This window comes from Mustela erminea, chromosome 9 (genome assembly GCF_009829155.1).
Source record: "Mustela erminea isolate mMusErm1 chromosome 9, mMusErm1.Pri, whole genome shotgun sequence".
In the NCBI taxonomy this organism is placed as follows: domain Eukaryota; kingdom Metazoa; phylum Chordata; class Mammalia; order Carnivora; family Mustelidae; genus Mustela; species Mustela erminea.
Window position 1 is genome coordinate 60,761,540 of NC_045622.1, and position 18,224 is coordinate 60,779,763.

General features: G+C 37.5%; 2 protein-coding genes and 1 pseudogene across 2 annotated transcripts; 1 reads left to right on the top strand and 2 right to left on the bottom strand.

Moving 5' to 3' along the window:
* Nucleotides 1-6,152: 6,152 nt before the first annotated feature.
* On the bottom strand, nucleotides 6,153-7,060 carry LOC116599541 (annotated as a pseudogene).
* A 2,662-nt stretch (nucleotides 7,061-9,722) lies between these two features.
* LOC116599529 (olfactory receptor 52E4-like) lies at nucleotides 9,723-10,673 on the bottom strand. Its single transcript, XM_032359416.1, has one exon. The coding sequence runs from the start codon at nucleotides 10,656-10,658 to the stop codon at nucleotides 9,723-9,725; it is 936 nt and encodes a 311-aa protein (XP_032215307.1). The 5' UTR covers nucleotides 10,659-10,673.
* Nucleotides 10,674-14,527: 3,854 nt separating this feature from the next.
* On the top strand, nucleotides 14,528-15,463 carry LOC116599459 (olfactory receptor 52E8-like). The gene has a single exon (XM_032359312.1). It carries the CDS (start codon nucleotides 14,528-14,530, stop codon nucleotides 15,461-15,463), a length of 936 nt encoding a protein of 311 aa, XP_032215203.1.
* Nucleotides 15,464-18,224: the final 2,761 nt, after the last annotated feature.

Below are 18,224 nucleotides of genomic sequence, written 5' to 3' on the forward strand. Positions count from 1 at the left end.
ATGACTGAACAGATGTAGCTGGATGTATCAACCTTGGTGCAGTCAGGGTGCACCCTGGAACACTTCTGAGCAATCAGGATTCCCCACCCAAACGAGAGAAAAAGAAAAAGAGAGAGAGAGATAGAGGGACAGGAAAGAAAGGGAAGATGAAAGAGAAGGTTCAGCCCAAATGGGTCCCAAGGTAAAATTTATGAAGTACACAAACAAAAAGAAACCAACAAAAAGACTGATAAAAGTATGCAAATAAAAGAAGAACCTCATCAAAAAGAATCCCAAGTTTAATATTTATATACTATCATGACAAACACAAAAACACAGAAACAGGGGTGGAAGAAAAAGATGGAAGAGTGGTTATAAATTCTCAGTGTGGGTGAGGAAGGTTGTTTTGATTCTTCCTGGATGTATCTTGATATCTTTATTAAAGGACTCAACTTTCCTAAGATAAAGGGGGATTAAAAATTGGTTTACCTATAGGAGTAGTATTGATTGGGGAAAGGGGATTACTTTGAAGTTTAACTCTATATGAATATTAGAAAATAAAAATAAAAAAGGAATAAACTAGATTAAACTAAACTAAAATTAAAAAAAAATTCAAAAAATAGAAATGCAAAAGAAAAACACAGGTGTATGTATCAAAAAGTTCAGGTTAGAAGGCTCTTCTGGAATTTGATGTACTGGACAGCTCACTGTGATGGTAAATAGGTTAAAAAATTATCTATATAAAAAAATGAGCCAGAATAGTGGGAACAAATTAAAAATAAAAGTTGTCCTATGAAGTAGTGGTGGTGGTTCTCTTGTAGTCTTTTTTTTTTTTTTTTTCTTTCTTGGTTTGTTTTCTGGGGGAGGGGCCTGCCACGTGGGTTTTCTGTCAATGATGTTCCCTGAGTTAAGTCCTTCCATTCCTCTCAAGGGGGTGGGCTCTGAGGAAACTTTTTTTTTCAGGCTTTTGTTCTCTGGAGGTTTTTATGTTTGTTCACTTTTTTTTTTTTCCTCTCGCCTTGACCGCTTTTGATGGTTTTTGTAGGTTTAGAGGAAAGCAAACTGCACCCTGACCTCCCTCTCAGAGAGAAGCCTCAGTCTATTCTTCTTTGGGTGTTTCAGACCCCATATAAATTTCCCCTTGGCCGCTGGTAGAGCAGGTTCCGAGTCGCGGTCCCTGGGGATGCAGTATCTTCTGCTTGTACCCAAAACCAGGGCAGCAACAGCTATCTGGGCAGCTCCAGACTGCCAGAGAGGTTCCAAGCAGCAATCACACACTGAGATTTTCCTGCTGGCCTGGGCTGGGAGTGCCTGGTCTTCTGGGTCTAAGAGCGCCCGGCTTGAGCGCACCTCTTTCAGGGGAGGCTGTGGGTCCTGGGCACGTCTCAGGCTCTGAGAATGGGCTCAGGTCCGAAAGCACCAGGCTGGGCCTTTGTGCACCTCTCTCAGGGTAGATTTTGGGGCGCATGTCTTAGGCTCTGAACCAATGGCATGGGTCAAAGAGCACCAGCTGGGCCTTTGTACCTCTCTCAGGGGAGGATGAGGGGCATGCGCATCTCAGGCTCTATTGCAGGGCTCACAAGTTCTACCATCTGGTGTGCCTCCCAACCCCTCACAGGAGCCAGAGGCCATACAATCTCGTTCCTGCTGGCGGCTAAGGGACCAATCTGGTTTCTCCGCCACACTCTCTCTGGCTCAGCGCCAGGGGAGGCTGTCCTGGGACCGGGGACTTAAGCCCCTGTCCCTAGCCGCCCCGATTCCCACAATTTCCCCCTGCGATCCTTTGTTCTTTTGGAGTGTTTCAGCCAGTCTCCAAGTTAATGCTGGTCCCCAGACACAGGGCACTCTCGCTCCTATTAGGGGTATTACTTTCCAACTGGTCACCTCTGGTGGCTCCCTCCCCCTTTTGTTTATCTTCCAATATCATTCTGCCATTCCCACTCCGCTTTACCTGCCCACTGGAGTCTTCTGCCCCTGTAGAGATCCAGATGTATATAATTCTGATCTCGATCTCAGGCTGATTTCATAGGTGATCAGAGTTCTTTGGTAGGTAATCTTTAGGGTACAGGTTGAAAAGGCGCCTCCTTCTACTTCCCCGCCATCTTGTCCCCAGGGCATGACAAGTTTTGATAATAATCCAAACATTTCTGGTAGTCTAGAAGGCTGTCTGTGTGCTTGATATAGTGCTTGGGAGAGTCAAGAGGAGGTCCTAGTGGAGCACCTGGTTGGTTTAGTTGGTTAAGCATCTGACTTCAGCTCATGTTGTGATCTCTGGCTCCTGTGTTGGAGCCCTGAATCAGGCTCCCTACTCACTGCTTGTCTAGTTCTATCATTTCTTTATCAATGTTTTATCATTTTCATTGTGCAAATTTTGGTTAAATGTGTTTCTGAGTATGTTATTCTTTTAATGTTAATATAAAGGGAATTGTTTTTTACTTTTTGTATTCCCCATTGAGAGTGTTTAGAAATATATTTATTGGTTTTATGTGTTTCATTTTTTCTTGCAATTTTGCTGAATATTTTATTATAGATAAATATGAATATGTTAATGTGGCCATTCACTCTAATGGATTTTTTGTACATATTGGTAATTGCTCTGGCTAGAACTTTCAGTACTATGTTGAATACCAAGAATGAGAACAAGCATTCTGTTCTCATTCTTGGTATTCCTGTTCCTAATGTTAGGGGAAAACTATTCAGCCTTTTATCCCTGAATACATTAGCTGTGGAATTTTCATAAATGTCCTTTATGGTCCTTTATGGTCCTAGTTTGCTGAGCATTTTATTATGAAAGGGTGGCCTGTGCTCTTTAAAAAATACTGACACTACACTCATCAAAAAGTGTCTGATTCTTCTCTCTCTGAGTTTGAGGAGGCAGATGGCTGTTTAAAACAATACAGTATGGTTAAGGCAGTGCTATGTAATTTGTCAGAATTGGTTTTAATTGACCATGCAACTTCCATCTTATACTACTGAGAAAACTACTTGTTTGGACCTTTGAAAGAAAGGAGATCCTTAGACCACCATACTGAAGAAAGCACATGTAGATTCTCTGGACAAGAGTCCTAGATGAGCCCTCCAACTATCCTGGCCTAGAAGCCAGACAGACATGAGAGTTGAAATTACTTGAAAACCCACTAGTTTTAGCTACCAGTCATATGGGTCACTTTCAGAAATCTGAATGATTAAATCTGAGGTCCTAAACAGTATGAAGCAGGGAACAGCCCAAGATGAACCTTTCTGAGTTCCCAGTCAATAAAACTTATGAAATGAGTTAGCTTATTTCTTTTTTTTTATTTTTTATAAACATATAATATATTTTTATCCCCAGGGGTACAGTTCTGTGAATCACCAGGTTTACACACTTCACAGCACTCACCATAGCACATACCCTCCCCAATGTCCATAACCCCACCCCCCTTCTTCCAAACCCTCTCCCCCTGGCAACATGTGGGGTTAAGGGGGTAGGAGAAGAATAAATGAAACAAGAGTTAGCTTATTTCATGCCTTCATGCCTCTAAACAGAAAGTTGATTAAACAGTAATAAGTAACCAAGCCCCTTTTTCTCATGTGAGATAAGGAAATGGAAAATGATATAGAAGCAGTATTTTAAAGGATTTCTGTTACATATTTATTTTCATAATATGGAGTATTATGCCTCCATCAGAAAGGATGAATACCCAACTTTTGTAGCAACATGGACAGGACTGGAAGAGATTATGCTGAGTGAAATAAGTCAAGCAAAGAGAGTCAATTATCATATGGTTTCACTTATTTGTGGAGCATAACAAATATCATGGAGGACAAGGGGTGTTAGAGAGGAGAAGGGAGTTGGGGTAAATTGGAAGGGGAGGTGAATCATGAGAGACTATGGACTCTGAAAAACAATATGAGGGGTTTGAAGTGGTGGGGATGTGGGAGGTTGGGGTACCAGGTGGTGGGTATTACAGAGGGCACGGATTGCATGGAGCACTGGGTGTGGTGAAAAAATAATGAATACTGTTTTTCTGAAAATAAATAAATTTAAAAAAATTTAAAAAGCTATAGAAAGACTAATTTCATTAAAAAAAGACATAATCTCATTCAAACTACATGGTTTCCTTTACTATGCAAAAGCTTTTTATTTTGATGCAATCTCAAAGATTTACTTTCTGGTTTTGTTTCCCTTCTCTTAGGAGACATATCTAGAAAAATGTTGTTATAGCCAATGTCAAAGAAATTACTGCCTATGGTCTTGTCTAAGAGTTTTTGGGTTTTAATTTTCACATTTAGGTGTTCATCCACTTTGAGTTTATTTTTGTGTATGGTGTCAGAAAGTGGTCCAGTCTCATTCTTTTTTATTATTTTTTCAAACTTCCCAGCACCATTTATTTAAGCGAGCAAAAGAAACCATCAATAAAACAAAAAGGCAACCTACTGGATGGGATGCAAATGATATATCCCATAAGAGTTAAATATCCAAAATATATAAAAAAGCTCTACAACTCAACACATACACACACAAAAATTCAATTTAAGAATGGGCAGAAAATACAGACATTTATCCAAAGAAGAACACATACAAATGGACAATAACCACATGAAAAGATACTCACCATAGCTTATAATTAGAGAAATGCAAATGAAAACCACAATGAGATATCACCTCACAACCTCCAGAATGGTTAGAATCAACAACACAGGAAACAATAGGTACCACAACTTCTTTATCCATTAATAAATTAATGGACATTTGGGCTCTTTCCATAATTTGGTTACTGTAGATAATGTTGCTATAAACATCAAGGTGCCTGTATCACAGAAATAGACTCTTATCTATAGAGAACAAACTAATGGTTACCAAAAGGTAGATGGGTGGGGGTATGGGCTAAATAGGTTATGGGGAGTAAGTACAGGGCACAGTTTGTTGTATGGACATGTTAAATCACTATATTATACACCTGAAACAAATATTACAATGTATATTAAGTAATTGGAATTTAAGTAAAAACTTTAAAAAATAAAAATAAAGCTACCAAGGAAAGATATAAGCAAACTAGCATGCTGGGCCCATAAGCATTTGTAAACTATGTGTAGTAGCATGTGGGAGTAGCTTTATGCTTAACTCATTAAAACTACAGTGGAAATTTTTAAAAAGTCCAGACAGAAATATAAAACAAAACAGAAACCAGTAAAAAATAAAACAAAGAAACAAACAAAAAAGGACAAACTGAAAATATAAAGCATGACACAAAAATATTGAAAATACATTAAAAAAAATAAATATCTTTGTCAACTTGTTTCAAATAGCTTCTGAGATGGAAGGTTTCATATAGAAGATACACTGAGAAGTACTCTCAGGAAATACACCTTTAAGGAAGTTTGTATAGGGCAGAGAGAGGGGCTGACGTTCAACACTATGGTTTTAATATTCATATCCATAGTGATGAATTATAGAGCATTTTAAGGTACTTACTGACTAGTTATTTATGTTTTAACAAATGTACGTATTTTTTATTTAAAGCAAGTAATTTGACACTAATAATTGAATTACAAAAGTTATTAGTATATTTTTATACAAGCCCTTTATCATCCACAAGAGGTGTAAAAATTTTCTCTCATCTTATGGCTTCCTTTTTCATTCTATTGCTAGTATCTTTCAAAGAAAAAAATATATATATATATATATTATTTTAATTTTAGTAAAGTCCAATCAATCATTTAAAAATATTTCTTGCTTTTGTTGTCAGATCTAAAATTTTATGTGAGCAATATTACAAATAATTTTAATTTTGGTTTTTGTACTTTAGCTCTCTGGTCCATTATAGGTTAATTTTTCTATGGTGCAAAGTAAGGATCTAAATTAATCTTTTTGCATGTGGATATCCAATTGTCCTGATCTGATATTATCAACCTACATATTATTAACTTTATTTTTTTTTCTGTGAATCACCAGGTTTACACACTTCACAGCACTCACCAAAGCACATATTTATTAACTTTAAATATAAAACCTGCCATTCAATGATAATGATACTTCTCTCAACACCCCTGCTCAATTTTTCCTCTTTACTACTGGGTTAAACATAAGGTAACTCTACTTTTTATAATGCAGGAAACAAGAAATCTAACACAGACCTTCCAAGACCTCTGACTGGTTAGCTCTCTGTCTTGTTGAGGAAAACCCTCAGGACTCACTCCCTAATCTGCTTGGTCCAGACCCCATAGATTACAGGATTCAGGGCTGGTGGAACAACCACATATAGGTTGGCCAAAAAAATGTGGATATATTGAGGAATATTGTGGCCAAATCAGTGTGTCAAGAAAGAGAAAAATGCTGGTGTGAAAAAAGCTAAGATAACACCAATGTGGGAGCCAGAGGTATTGAGAGCTTTGAGTCGAGCCTCCCTGGTAGGCAGGCAGAACACAGCATGGAGAATCCTGACATAGGAGAGAATTATAAGCAGCACATCCAATAATAAGAGAGAAATGTTGCCAAGGCCAAACAAAATGTTCACTTTGATGCTGGCACAGGCCAGACGGGCAATGCCCATGTGTTCACAGTAGGTATGAGGGATGATACGGTGCCCACAGAAGGGCAGCCTCAGGAGGAGAACCACCGGTGGGGCCACCATGTACAGGCTCCGCAGATAGCAATGGCTCCAATGATGCTGATAATTTTGCTGGTGAGGATCATGGTATACTGAAGGGGTTTACAAATGGCTATGTAACGGTCAAAGGCCATGGCCACCAACACAATGCTCTCCATGGCAGTGAAGAAATGGATGAAGAATATCTGGGAAAGGCAGCCTTCAAAAGATATATCCCTGATCCTGAACCAGAAGATGCCCAGCATTTTGGGGATGGTGGCTGTGGACAAGCCCAGGTCGATGGAGTCCAACATGGCCAGAAAGTAGTACATGGGCTCATGGAGACTGTGTTCAGTCTGGATCACAAACAGGACAATGGCATTCCCCAGGAGTGCAACAAGATATACAAAGAAAAAGGGAAATCCAATCCAAATGTGCACACCTTCCAAACCTGGGATACCCAAGAGGAGGAATGAAGAAGGATGGAATTGGGTGTGGTTAAGTATAGCCATTCTTTCTGACACAATTTTTGCACACTTCTGTTGTGGATGCAATTATTGACTTCACATTAGTGAGTTTTTCTCCTCTTCTCCCTAAGCCCAGATTTCTGATAAAATGCAAAAGAACATTTTTTAAAACGTTCTATTATTATGTTCAATTTTGATTCCCTCATTCTAGCTCAGAAAGAAGTAATTATTTTAGTCAACAGTACAATATTATATACTTTGAAATTGCTAAAAGACTATATCTTAAGTGTTCTCATCCCCCAAAAAATTGATAATTATGTAATGTGATAGGAAAAAACTATGGTGGTAATCATACTGTAATATATAAATGCATCAAATCAACACACCATATACCTTGACCTAAAAAGAGACTGACATAAAAGGAAAAACTGGGGAATGTATTGACCATACAGAGTTTTTCGACGTTCTCAAATACTCCTAAACTATAAAGCCACATACATGCAATGACCATGTACATGTCCAGGAAGGACCTGAGAAATCCCTAATCTGTCATCTCTGCCTGACCTTGAAGAAATAATATTAAAATACAGAATACAGTTCATTATACTAGAAAATACCTGATGCATTCAAGAAGCCATTTCCACCCCCCCCAATCTCTCTCCTTCTCTGTCTCTCTCTCACGCACACACACACACACACACACATACAAAAATAAGGGGTGTGTGGGGTTGACATTACATTGAAGATTGTAATTTTTCTCACAAAAGAACAACAGAAAAATATCCCTAAGAATATAGATTTTTTTAAAAATCAACAAACTAGTGAAATAAGTCAAGCAGAGAGAGTCAATTATCATATGGTTTCACTTATTTGTGAAGCATAACAAATAACATGGAGGACATGGGGAGTTAGAGAGGAGAAGGGAGCTGGGGGAAATTGGAAGGGGAAGTCAACCATGAGAGACTATGGACTCTGAAAAACAATCTGAGGGGTCTGAAGTGGCAGGGGGTGGGAGGTTGGGGTACCAGGTGGTGGGTATTATAGAGGGCACGGATTGCATGGAGCACTGGGTGTGGTGAAAAAATAATGAATACTGTTATGCTGAAAATAAATTTTAAAAAATCAGCAAACTGCTAGCAAATGAAAGGCAACAGCATGGTAAAAGGATCATATACCATGACTAATTGTAGTTTATCCCAGAAATGCAAGGTGGTTCAGGATAATCAATAAATATATTACCTAACATTAATGAAATAAAGAAAAAGGCACATAAACCTCTCAATTGATGCAGAAAAACAAATGACAAAACCTAGAAACCTTTCAAATACTCAATAAACTAAGAATAAAAGAAAATTTCCTCAAATGATAAAGGGCATTCATTGGGGGGAAAAACAACAAACTACAGTTTGTATCATACTCAGTGATGAAAGACTGAAAACATTCTCCCTAAGATCATACCAAGACAAGAATGCCTGCTTTCAACATTACTATCTAACATTGTACTGGGAGTTCTAGCTAGAGAAATTAGGCAAGAAAAGCTCATTCAAATATGAAAGGAAGGAGTAAACTATGTCTATTTATAAATGATATAATCTTTTGTAAAGAATATTGTAAAGAATACACCAAAAAAATGTATTAGAGGTAATAAATAAATTCAACAAAGTTATGACATACTGCTAAAGGAGAGCAAACTCTATCCCCTTACTATATCGGGAGTTTAGAAATGAAAATACATATTGGAAATCCACAGGATTAATAAATTATACTGAGATTGTTCTGAACTTGATATCAATACTGTTTTTGTCTTTATCATATAATGATCCTAATTTCCTTCTCGAAATTTTCTAAAATCATGAATGCAAACAGTATAGCAAATGAGGTAAATTTTAGGTAGAATTCAATTGGAACTAGACACAGAACATATACAATTATTGATATCTAACATGACTTAGTGTCAAGTGAGAAAATATCATGTATCCTTGATAGATGTAAGCTGTAGTCTCGCACATTCTTCAAGTCACAGATACTTAGTTTACTGGAGAAACAGTGACGATGAGATAGAAAGAGATAAAGAGAGAGGGAGAGAAGGCAGGAGGAAGAGGGAGGGAGAAAGAGTAAGGGAGAGAGGGAGGAAGGGATGGAGATGGAAGGAATCAGATTAGAAAGAAGAAAGGGAGCAAGAATGACAGCAAGAACAAGAAAGGGAGCATTAAAATGCAAATGAGTAATGACTCTGGAGAAGGAAGTCAAAGCTTGAGGATTAATATGCAGAATATACATCTATGGAACAGATGTTCTAATTCAAAAAATGTCTCTCAGCCATGGCTTGCACTTTATTTTCTTCATCTACAGAATGACATTGTTGGATCAGTGTCCCTTCAGGGTCTAAGCTTAGCTAAAGAGAAGACACAGAGTAATGGGGAGAGTTCTCACCCTTTCCCATCAGGCATTCTACTCCCAAACCGCTGCTGCCTCCAGAACACCTTCCTTTTCCATCAGCGCTTTCCCTTTGTCCAGTTACATGGGGTGGGTGAGCAGAGTGGGCAGCAAAGGTGACGTTGCCTTATCTGCCAACTCTAAAGGAATTCCAGTAGCAAATAAAAGTCTGGCTACTACTACCTACTCTAAAGGAAATCTAAAACAGAGGTGAGATTATTAAAATGTGGGTGGTATGTGCCTATGTTTTCCAAGTGTTGTCACAGAACTCTTATTTCTGTACAAATATCTTCACAACCCTCTCTCGGATCTGCTTGGTCCTGACTCCATAGATGACTGGGTTCAGGGCAGGTGGGACAACCACATAGAGATTAGCCAAAAGGATGTGGATATAGCGGGGAATGTTTCGACCAAAACGATGCGTCATAAAAGAAAAAAATGCTGGTGTGTAAAAGCACAGCATGACACAGACATGAGAACCACAGGTATTGAGAGCCTTTAGGCGGGCGTCCCGAGAAGGAAGGCGGAAAACAGCTTGAAGGATAAGCACATAGGAGGAGGCAATCAGGATCACATCCACAATGATGTTGGAAATCACCATGAGCCCATAGATAATGTTGACCTTGATGGGTGCACAGGCCAACCGGGCAAGACCCATGTGCTCACAGTATGTATGAGGGATGATATGATGCCCACAGAAGGGCAGCCTCAGGATGAGAAACACAAACGGAGTCACCAGAATTAAGTTTCTTCCAACAACAACAGAGGCCAGGATGCCAATGGTTTTATGCGTGAGGATCATGGTGTACTGGAGGGGGTTGCAGATGGAGACAAAGCGATCATAAGCCATGGCCACCAGGAGAACAGTCTCCATGCCTGTGAACATGTGGATAAAGAACATTTGAGCAAAGTAGCCTCCAAAGCTGATCTCTTGGAGCTTGAACCAGAAGATGCCCAGCATTTTGGGGATGGTGGATGTGGACAGACCCAGATCGATCATAGACAACATGGCCAGGAAGTAGAACATGGGCTGGTGGAGACTGTGTTCAGTCTTGTTCACAAAAAGAATGGGGATGTTCCCCACGAGGGCAATCAGGTACACGATACAGAATGGGAAAGCAATCCAGATGTGGACAGTTTCCAGTCCTGGGATTCCTAGCAGGTGAAAGAAGGGGGGATGGAACTGGGTGTCATTGGTGGAAGTCATGCTCTGAGGAAGTGTCACTGAATTCCCTTCAATACCAGGTCCTCCATGATAGTCTTCTGTATGAAACATTCAGATATGATCTCTACATCTCTTGTAGTTTCATATAACATACATATTTTTCCTTTCCATTTTTCCCATTTTTTTCAATTTTTATTATGATAGACTACACATAACATAAAATTTACTATCTTCACCATTTTTAAGTCTAAGTTTCAGTAGTATTAAAGATATTCTTGTTTTGTACACCATAACCACTACCTCCAGACTTTCTTCATTTTGCAAAAGCTGAAAATCTGTACTCATTTACAGTAATTTCTCCATGGTCCCCTCTCACCATCTCTAGACACTACCAATATACATTTTTTGAAAAATATCCCCTTTTCACACATGTTCCAAGTTCTGGTACCCACCATTCTACTTTGTTACTGTTAGTTTTTTTTTTTTTTTTTTTTTTTTTTTTGAGATTCCACATAAAACTGAGATCATGCACTATTTATCTATGTTACTGGCTTATTTTAATTTAGTATGATGTCCTTAGATTCATCCATGTTGTTGGAATGGCAGGATTTCCTTCTTTTTTAAGGCTGGATAATATCCTATGGTATGCATAGTGTACAATTTTAAATTTTCTATCCCCAAATAGGAATTTAAGTGGGCAAAAGTAAATGTTAAGCTGTGAAGTTTCTTCCCCATAGCTGTTGACTTCTGCAACCAATGAGACATATGAGACAGCAAATCTGATCTGATGCCTGGAGCTGGAAGAATGGGAAGTAATTATTTCATGCACACAGGATTTCATTCTGGAGTGATGACATTTTATACAACTAGATAGTGGTAACAGTTGCACAGTGTTGTAAATGTACTAAGTGCTGCTGAGTTGTAAACTTTAAAATGACTAAAATGCTAACTTTTATGTATATTTCACAATAAAAAAGAGTTGCTGGAGATATATATAGCTATATCTATATCTAGATTGATCTATATATATAGATCTATATATATAGAGATCGATCTATCTATATCTAGCAACTATCTAGCAACTATCTATATATATAGATATATATATATCTATATATACCTATCTTCCAAAGAATTAGACCAAACATTTCATAGACTGAAAACAGAATGAGAGTTGCTGGAGATATAGATATAGAGAGATAGATAGATGATATAGATATAGATATAGATAGATATAGATATAGATATAGATATATAGATATAGATATAGATTAGATAGATATAGATATATTCCAAAGAATTAGTCCAAGCATTTCATAGACTGAAAACAAAATAAGGAAGAAGGAAGGAGAGAAAAAGAGAAAATATTAATGATTATAAATATTATGTGAAATAACAAAAACTGGCAATTGACTGAGTAGCAGACAGCAAGGTTCACTGAAATTTCCCTAGAGCTTTCTCTTTGGCTGGTGTAATGACCAAAGGGAATCCCTATTCATTTTCATTTCAATGTCTCAGACTACCTGGCACCTGAAGACTTCATTACAAATCCCCTCAACATACACAACAACATTTTGTTAATACTTCTTAGTGTGTATTGAGGTTATATATATATATATATATATGTAAATTTCAGCATCTGAATTCAGAATTGTTAAATGACTCCCTAAGATGGAAGATAGGGAACTTGGTAAGTTTTTCTGATCAGTATGTCTGCAATATATGCTTAAGATTGCAACTGGTTTCATAGAAATTGAGTTAAGACGGTGAATATTGGGGCAGGGAATGAAATGGCACAGATCACTGGTCTGGGGAGATGTAGGAAGAAGACTAAGTTGGGAAAAATTTGGAAAGGAAATACCTGCTAGGCACCGACACTCTTTCAGACACATAAAACCTCATCTGGCAAGAATAGAATCAGAATCCATTCCATACCACAGTGCCAGTGATATTAAATGCTATTACTTTTGCTTCTTTTTCCTATACATATTACCTTCATAGTGAATGAGATACAAAGAAAAAAAAAAGTCATAGTAGGCAATTAAGGATAGAGTAATGAGCTTGAACTCCCTTATAGTTAGACTGATTCCACACATATCCTTGATATAAAAAAGGATACAATATGCTGATCAGCTGTTGGTCTCTCTCTATACTTTACATTTCAAAAGGATTAAACTGAATTCAACCTTGATTATTGGGAGACCTGACTTTACAACTGATACCATGACCCAAGAGAAGAGAAGAGGTGAAAATCATAGCTACAGCAAAAACAAAAAATGTCTTTGGAACTAAATAAATAGATGTATAGTAAGGAATTTTGCTTTACCTAAGAGAGGTCTGGCCTTTGTTCTTGGCTTCTAGGAAGTAATCTGTCATATCTGATAGGAGTTTAGGGCGGGGGCTGCTCAAACCAGATCTTAGTGTGAAGGGACTGGCCATACCATAAATAACAACAATATATCTTAGGAGTAAGACTTTGGGTCATGTGGCATCAGTCTGAAGATTGAGTTCAACCATCTGTGCAATTAATCAATCATGTATACATAATGAACATCCAGTAAAAAACTATGGACACCAAAGCTAAGGTGATCTTCCCTGGTTGGCAGTACGACTCTATACATATTGTCACACATTAATGCCAGGAGGGTAACTCATCCTGACTCCATGCAGAAGGACAACGGATGCTTCATATTTACAAACATCACACTCTGCCCTGAGCATCTCTTCCTTTGTCTGATTTTAATTTTTCCCTATAATAAACTGTAACTATGAGTGTAATAGTTTTCAGGGAGTTCTGGGAGCCCTTCTAGTAGATTACTAAACTTGGGGGTAGTTTGGGAAACTTCGTGAACTGGCAGTTGATGTCAGAAGTGAAGACAGTATCAGGAACTATGCCTTCAAAGTTTGCTGTGTAGCCAGCTCCAGAGCGCAGATCAGATTTAATTATCACATTTTCTTCTCAACAGCTATAGAAGTCAACAGGTTCTTCAGAAAGAACTTCATCTGGGAAAGATTATCATTCCTCCTTGACAATTTATCTTAACTTCCTACTTGGGAATATCTTAATTTTGGATATCTGAACCCTAAGAATTTTGTGGGTCTGCTGCTAGATTCTCAGTTCTGTTCCATTGTCTCTTTTTCTTTTTCTTCTTTTAACAGTAACACTGCCATAATCATCACAGTTTTGTAGAAAATTTCAATAGATGATATGGCAAATCTTCCCAATTCTTAGCTCTGAGGTAGTTTGGTTATTCTAGGTCCTTTGTTTCCCTACTCCTTATTTTTCCTTCTCCCTCCTTTCACTATTTCAATGAACAAGTTTGTAAAGACAAATCCACAACAGTGTCACAAAGCTTAGTTTCACCTAATTTCACATCTTGATTCTGCTGCATATTAGTGTAGTAAGTAATGGGAAGTTAATGTACCTGGCAAAATCTCACTCTTCCCTAAACCAGACACCAGCAGAACTTGTGCTATGGAACTGTGGGGTAGAACTAAATGAGATAATATTGGAAATAATGACAACAACAATGCCAAATTAATGATAGCCATGACTATTGTGGCAGTTTTTATTATTCTCAATTTTATTATCTCCTAATATTGTTTATTTAGTTTGTTTAATTCCTCTGAACCCATAATTTCAAAAAAGACATAGTGTTAGCCTCTACCTGGCTCATTAGCTTATCTCACTTGTGTGGTGCACATCAGGAGTGATACTGGAATTACTTATGGAGAGCTGAAAAGGGCGAAAGAATCAAAGGTTTTTAGAAAAACTTATTTCCAAAATTAATCTTTTGTTAGGAAATATTTTTATTTTTAATTTTTGTAGATCTCAGTTCAACGTGAATGTATTGTTCAATGGGAAACAGCAATAACTTTTGAAAATCATGCTATCGTCAGCCCACAGAAGAATGTCTTCTTTCAACGTCAATGACTCTCACCCTTCTTCATTCCTATTGCTGGGGATTCCAGGGTTGGAAATTGCACAAATCTGGCTTGGATTTCCCTTCTGTGTTGTGTATCTAATTGCTCTTGTTGGAAATGTTATCATTCTGGTTGTTATCTGGATTGAACGTAGCCTTCACCAACCCATGTTCTACTTTCTGGCCATGCTGTCAGTGATTGACCTAAGTCTCTCTACTACTACTATCCCCAAGATGCTGGGTATCTTCTGGTTCAACCTTCAGGAGCTGTGCTTTGGGTGCTGTGTTGCTCAAGTCTTTTTTGTCCACTTTTTTACAGTCATGGAGAGCATTGTACTTCTTGCCATGGGTTTTGATCGCTATGTGGCTATTTGCAACCCCCTCAGGTACAGTATGATCCTCACTGACAGAGTCATTGGTGTGATTGCTGTGGTGGTGGTTCTAAGAAGCTTATGCATGATTGCACCCATCATTTTTCTCCTCCTGAGGCTGCCTTACTGCGGACATAGAATCATCCCTCATACCTATTGTGAGCACATGGGAGTGGCACGTCTAGCTTGTGCCAGCATTAATGCCAATGTCTACTATGGTCTTGGGAATATTTCTATCTTGTTTCTGGATGTGGTTCTCATCATTATCTCTTATGCTAAGATTTTATATGCTGTCTTCCACCTCCCCTCCCAAGATGCCCGCCTGAAGGCTCTGAATACCTGTAGCTCCCATATTTGTGTCATCTTTGCCTTCTTTGGTCCAGCTCTCTTCTCCTTTCTCACTCACCGCTTTGGTCATGGCATCCCCCAGTATATCCATATCCTTCTGGCTAATCTCTATGTAGTCATACCCCCTGCCCTCAACCCAGTCATTTATGGCATCAGAACCAAGCAGATCCAGCAGCGGGTACAGAGTCTGTTTGTTGAAAAATGATTGAATGAGGGGTAATTCATTCAGTTTATGAAGGCATAGAGTCTGAAAAGACAAACATTTATGATGAAATTAATATAAATTTCTTTCACCAAAGTTAATTGTGTGTGTGTGTGTGTGTGTGTGTGTAATCAGAAAAGCATATTGTTTGTAGTTGTTGGAAGCATGTATGTGTCTGTCTAACTGTGTACCTGCAATGATATCCTCTATTGACCCCTGGCATAGAATATTACATACAAGAGTAAATTTGAAGGGGGAGAACTTTGATTCAGTGAAATAACTTTCTGTTAAAACTATGTGGTGTTCTAGATATCTTACAAGTAATAAGACTTCTTTCATACAGGTGTTCAACTAGAGATCACATAGTCAATGACAGGTATTGAGTGAAATGCAAAAATTTTCTATAAGTAATAAAGTACTGCCTAAAAATAAGTAGTATAATTTTTACTAAAGACTTTGGAGCAAAAGATGGAAATTAGACTAGACCTTTTGGTATTTATTTTTTCCCTTCCTGTGCTTTCAGTTTCCTGATTCTATGAAGTTCCTTATTAGCTTAATCCCTATATCATACACTCTCATTTTTGAACTGGCAAATTTAATACATGTCATATGGATAGCCCTTTTTGGAGTTAACAAATACTTATGGAACAAATGAAAATTGTAAAAGGGAATATTTGTCAACAAATAATAAAGTAATTTAGTTTAAAACACAGACAATAAAAATAGATAATATTACTTAACAATTAGAGTCATATTTTGGATTAAAAGCACACAGTAATGCAACAGAATGTACGTTACATATCATTTGAAATAGAATTATTGGAAAAGACAGACTCCAGAAAATTAATAAACACAATAAATCTATCCTTCTGGACATAGGAAAATATCATTAGCAATAAGACCCAAGAAAACCAGAGCAAAGAGTCAAGTCAAGGGAGTTGAGGGAAACTGGAAGGGGAGGTGAACCATGACAGACTATGAACTCTGAAAAACAATCTTAGGGTTTTGGAGGGGCAGGGGGTGGGAGGTTGGGGGAGCCAGGTGGTGGATATTAAAGAGGGCATGTGTTGCATGGAGCACTGGGTGTGGAGCAAAAACAATGAATTCTGTTACACTGAAAAGAAATTTTAAAAATATTGCATATGAAAAAAAAGCATACAGTGGTCTGAAGTTTATTGTATAGAAAACTGAATAGTACTGAAGTTTATGAAGTGGTGAGTAAAATGATTGTGTGGAATTTTAGAAAGTCTTATCTTGCACTAGATTTGGGAAGGATAAGATATCGAAATTAGTGAAGCACAAAGTTAATTTTCAGGTATCTTTGTGATTCAGGAAGAACTAGAATTTGGATAGTGGTAATGCAAATGAAGATGAGGTATCTGGTGTGAAATAGGAGACATAGCATATTCTTTAGCTACAAAGCAGCTGGAGACAGCAAGGATGAATACTTATTTACCCTTTTTTTAAAAAAGATTTTATTTATTTGACAGAGATCACAAGTAGGCAGAGAGGCAGACAGAGAGAGAGGAGGGAGCAGGCTTCCCACTGAGCAGAGAGCCAGATGCAGGGCTGGATCCCAGGACCCTGGGATCATGACCTGAGCCAAAGGCAGAGGCTTAACCCTCTGAGCCACCCAGGTGCCCCTTATTTACCCATTTTTAACAGGATGACTTTTGCTGGGCGTTGAAATATATAAGAAGAAAAAAGAAAATTATTCATGAACATCAAAAATGCAAACATAAGAAATGGGATGGAAAAATAAACTGGACTGTAAAGAACCTTAGAAAATTTGGAATGTTTAAAATTGAGTATAACAGAGGTTTCTGAAATGGATGAAGGCAGTATAAAAAAAAATGCAATCTTGGTTTTCAAAAACAGCAACAGAAAAGAAAAAAAAATGATAAATAAGATCAAATACAGTGAAATTTTACTCCAGGAGTTACCATACTAATCAGTTCACCCAATTCTACGCTATTCCCAGTGATTTTTCTTAATTTAATATACAAAACAAATGTTTTTAAATTATATTATTAATGATGATCATTCAATCTCAGTGAAATGAGTTAATATTGAGGTAACAGTAGAAGAGAAACAATAAGAACTAACATGTCCACAAGTTTTTATAATCATCCAATTAATTTTACATGTAGGAGTTAGTTTCATATTCTTTATCCCTTAAAGTAATGAGGTACCAAATACCCCTTGACTTAACCATGGAATCTCTCTGGTCAGTCCCTAGTATGAAACTAAATCATACATGGAATCTTACCCAGCCTTAAAAAAGAAGGACCTCTTAATTCTACTCCTGAAACAAATATTGCACTGTATATTAACTAAAATTTAAATTAAAAAAAGAAGGTAATCCTGCCATTGAAAGAGCACGGATGAACCTGAGGACATTATGCTAAAGTGAACTATGACAGTCATATAAAGACAAATGCTGCATGATCTCAGTTTTATATGGAATTAAAAAAAAAAAAGCCAAACTCGCAGTAACAGAAAGTAAAATGGGGTTGGGATAAAAGGAGAGATAAAAAAATTAAAAGTAGTTGCCAGGGGAAAGGGTGAGGGACTATCGGGGAGTCATTATTGAATGAATACAGAGTTTTAATCTTTGCAAATGAAAAAGTTCTGTAGATAAATGGTGGTTATGAATGTGCAATGATATATAAATGTACTTAATACTACTGAACTGTACATTTAAAAATGTACAGTTAAAAACTGTACACTTAAAAATTTTATGTTACATATATTCTACTACAAT

Bases quoted from the DNA above. Each gene is read 5' to 3' on its own strand.
- LOC116599529 (XM_032359416.1), bottom strand. From the start codon at position 10,658: ATGACTTCCACCAATGACACCCAGTTCCATCCCCCCTTCTTTCACCTG.
- LOC116599459 (XM_032359312.1), top strand. From the start codon at position 14,528: ATGTCTTCTTTCAACGTCAATGACTCTCACCCTTCTTCATTCCTATTG.